Source organism: Austrofundulus limnaeus, unplaced genomic scaffold, assembly GCF_001266775.1.
Source record: "Austrofundulus limnaeus strain Quisiro unplaced genomic scaffold, Austrofundulus_limnaeus-1.0 Scaffold167, whole genome shotgun sequence".
Taxonomy (NCBI): Eukaryota; Metazoa; Chordata; class Actinopteri; order Cyprinodontiformes; family Rivulidae; genus Austrofundulus; species Austrofundulus limnaeus.
In genome coordinates this window covers 548916-552172 of record NW_013952569.1, presented here as the reverse complement: position 1 = coordinate 552172, position 3257 = coordinate 548916, and the positions used below count along the sequence as shown (strand labels likewise).

At 37.6% G+C, this 3257-nt stretch overlaps 1 protein-coding gene across 5 annotated transcripts in view; it reads left to right on the top strand.

Moving 5' to 3' along the window:
• Positions 1-1498: 1498 nt before the first annotated feature.
• dysf (dysferlin, limb girdle muscular dystrophy 2B (autosomal recessive)) overlaps positions 1499-3257 on the top strand; it is a gene marked incomplete in the record, with an annotated part of 87749 nt that continues 85990 nt past the window's right edge. For 3 of the 5 annotated variants that reach the window (XM_014017399.1, XM_014017402.1, XM_014017398.1), the window contains 1 exon segment: positions 1499-1883. In XM_014017399.1, the coding sequence (XP_013872853.1) occupies positions 1796-1883 (88 nt within the window). 5 annotated transcript variants of the gene reach the window in all.

The window sequence follows — 3257 nt, the reverse complement described above, 5'->3', positions numbered from 1 at the left end:
CAAAACCTTTGTTTTACTTTGATGACCCAATGAATAACAGGCCATTGGAACGTGTTATTGATAGAAACAGGGCTGGACGATGGAAGTGGAAGCCACAAAAGACAAGTGCCCCCTGGTGGCCGGCAGCAGTACAATTTTTAAGTCCTGCCCCCTCCATGTAAACGAACAGGACTTTGTTGGTTAGTTCTTCCCTTTCTGAAAAATCAAATATGCAACTTTTATTTGTTTAAATTTAACAAAATGTTGGAGGTTTTTAAAATCATCACCTGGAATCCTAAAAATGATAATTTGGCTTCAATATGAGACGCAACGAAGTTTGTCCATATTTTATTTGTGTCAATTCTCTAAACCCTAACTTATTTATTACCAAAGAGCAGCTGCATCACTGCTGTAATTATTGTGCTGTTTCAACAATTCATTCATCAAAACGTTTTTGACTTCACGACTTTTTGTTTTGGTGCTATTTTTACTTTTTTAATATTTTTACTTTTTCAGCCCCTTTTGTCTAATAGAAAATGAATAAAATTTCCTTAAAACCCTTTGTTATCATTTTGCTCCTCTGTTTTCTGAATATACTACTTGTTTATGTTAATTGCAACTTTTTTCTGCCAATTTCACCGTTTTTCAGCTCTCATGTTTTCAGGTACTCTAACCGCTTTTGTTAATTTAAGCTTTTTTAGCTAATTTCTCCAGGTTTTGTTCATTTCAACTACATTTTCCTTAGTTCAGAACATTTTTATGCCAATGTCATCATTTTCCAGCAATTTTCAGCTATTTTACTGCTATTTATAGATTTTTCAGCAGCTGATTTAAGTTTTTTTCTGTTTTTTCAGCTTTCCTCTTTTTAGGTACCTTAACTGTTTTTGCTAATTCAAGCATTTTTTAAGCTAATTTCTCCTTGTTTTCTTTATTTCAACTATATTTAGCTTATTTCAGCAATTTTTATGCTAATTTAAGAAATTTTCTGCCTTTTCAGCTACTTTTATCAGTTTACTGATATTTTCATCCATTTTACTGATTTTTTAGTTTTTTCAGCGTTTTTGCAGCTAATGTAAGCTTTTCCAGCTTTCATCAGTTCAGGTTCTCTTTAACTCTTTCTGCTAATAAGCTTTTTACGCTAATTTCACGTTGTTGTGTTTATTTCAACTATATTTTTGCATATTCAGCTCATTTTTAATGCTAATGTCATAATTTTTCTGCATTTTCAGCCATAATAGCTGCTATTTTCAGCTTTTCCAGCTACTTTGCAACTGATTTCAGCTTTTTGTTGTTGTTGTTGTTGTTGCTGTTGTTGTTGTTTACATTTTTTCCTCAGGAAATGCAACTTCTCTAATTTCTGATGATTTTAACATAAACATTTGACATCTCTGTATAAATCTGAGCTTTTCATTGTTCTGATCTGTTTCACTTTATTGCAGACGATCGGCATGTGTGACCTGACAGTAAAGGCCACTCAGTGTGTGTGTGTGTGTGTGTGTGTGTGTGTGTGTGTGTGTGNGTGTGTGTGTGTGTGTGTGTGTGTGTGTGTGTGTGTGTGTGTGTGTGTGTGTCCCTTTAAGCCAGTTGTGATTGAAGGGGCAGTGTGCATGAGTCAGCTGGTGGCCTGAGCCTCTGCTGCAGACAGCTGATCCCTGCAGCTCCTCCAGTCTTTATTCATTCTCTCTCTCCTTATTATTTCCTCTTCTATCGTCACTGAAACTTCTCTAATTTACGAGAAATCTTCTGGATTTATTTACTGACCACGGTGTGTGTGTGTCTGGATGGGATTGTAAAGGTCAGTGTTTGTGTTTGAGCAATGCTGCGTGTGTTTATCCTGTGTGCAGAACGCCTACAAACTCCGGACGATGACATCAGCGACGCCTACTGCAGCGTCACCTACGAAGGTATGACTGGAAGAATGCACAGAAAAAGTGAAAAAGAAACGGGGTTTGTGAGACTTTATTAGGTTATATTAAGGAGCTTGAACAGCTGCAGTGTTATTTGTGGAGAGGCTTTTGATGTTCATCTTTTGTTGGGTGGGGCTGACGCAGGAAGTGAGGGATGGAGTGAAGAGTTAAAGTGAGGATGGAGAGAAAAGAAGGATTTCCAGTGTGTTTCCTGTAAATCCAGGCTGTGCTTCCAGTCAGATTATCCAACAGGGACCCCCACCCCCCAGTTATGGCTGGTCAGGGTATAGTTATGGGATTTTGTTAAAGGGACAGTCAGATGTTTTGAAGTGGGGTTTTATGGTAATTAGTATCTTACCTGTTGCAGATAACTGCTTGCAGGCTCTGTTGTTACACATTTACAGAGTAATGCTGTTTACCGTTCACCTGCTGGGACTGTTATATTTTAATTTCATCAACACAACATGAAAAATGTTGCATCCAAAGAAGTTAACACACTTTCATTCAAACTCAAGTGTTGAAAAGGATGAGGAGCATAAACAGCACTCTGCTTGGTCAGGAGAGGCCCACCTACCATGATGAACCGATAGAAAACAATGATAATTAAATTAAATTAAATTAGTAGTGATTTTTTTCAAGTATTTTAATATATTCCATGATTTTCCACAGTTTATAGTGTGTATACCAGGGGCAGAGCCAGAGGGGTGGCCAGGGTGGCAAGTACCACCCCCTTGCATCTGATTGGCCACCCCAGGTACCACCCCCAAATGATTGACAAGTAAGGTGGAGATTGCATGTGGCATTTTAAAACTGGGCAGTTAGAGAAAAGAGGAGTAAATACCAAACCACTAAATTAATATAAAACAATAATTGTGAATAATAGTGCTAGCTTTAAGAACCAGTTACTAAAAATTAGGTGACATCTAGAGGACAGTTTGTAACATTGCAATGCCATTGAGCAATGAGAAAAGTTCCTTGAGAAACTTTGACAAGCACACCAAATTTCAGCTCAATATGTCTAAAAATGGCTGAGCTATAGCCATTTCAAATTAGATTTTGGTGGCCATCTTGGATTTTTTATTTGGAAACAAATTTTGTTAACAATTATTTCTGATACTCAACAAGAAAAATTTTTTTTAGATCTTCTGGACGGGTTCTTCTCTAACGAAACGTTTCGTCTCTCCTCCAAGAGACTTCTTCAGTCTGAGAGTTTCAGGCAAAATTCAGGCTTTTAAGCCCTGCCTCCATGTGACTGATACTCGCATCACATGGTTATCGTTGAATGATAGCCATGAAAAGAATGTCCCAACACAGACAAGCTACATCTAATGGCCAGAACTCTGCAGTTTTCACTCATTTACAGGCCAGCGG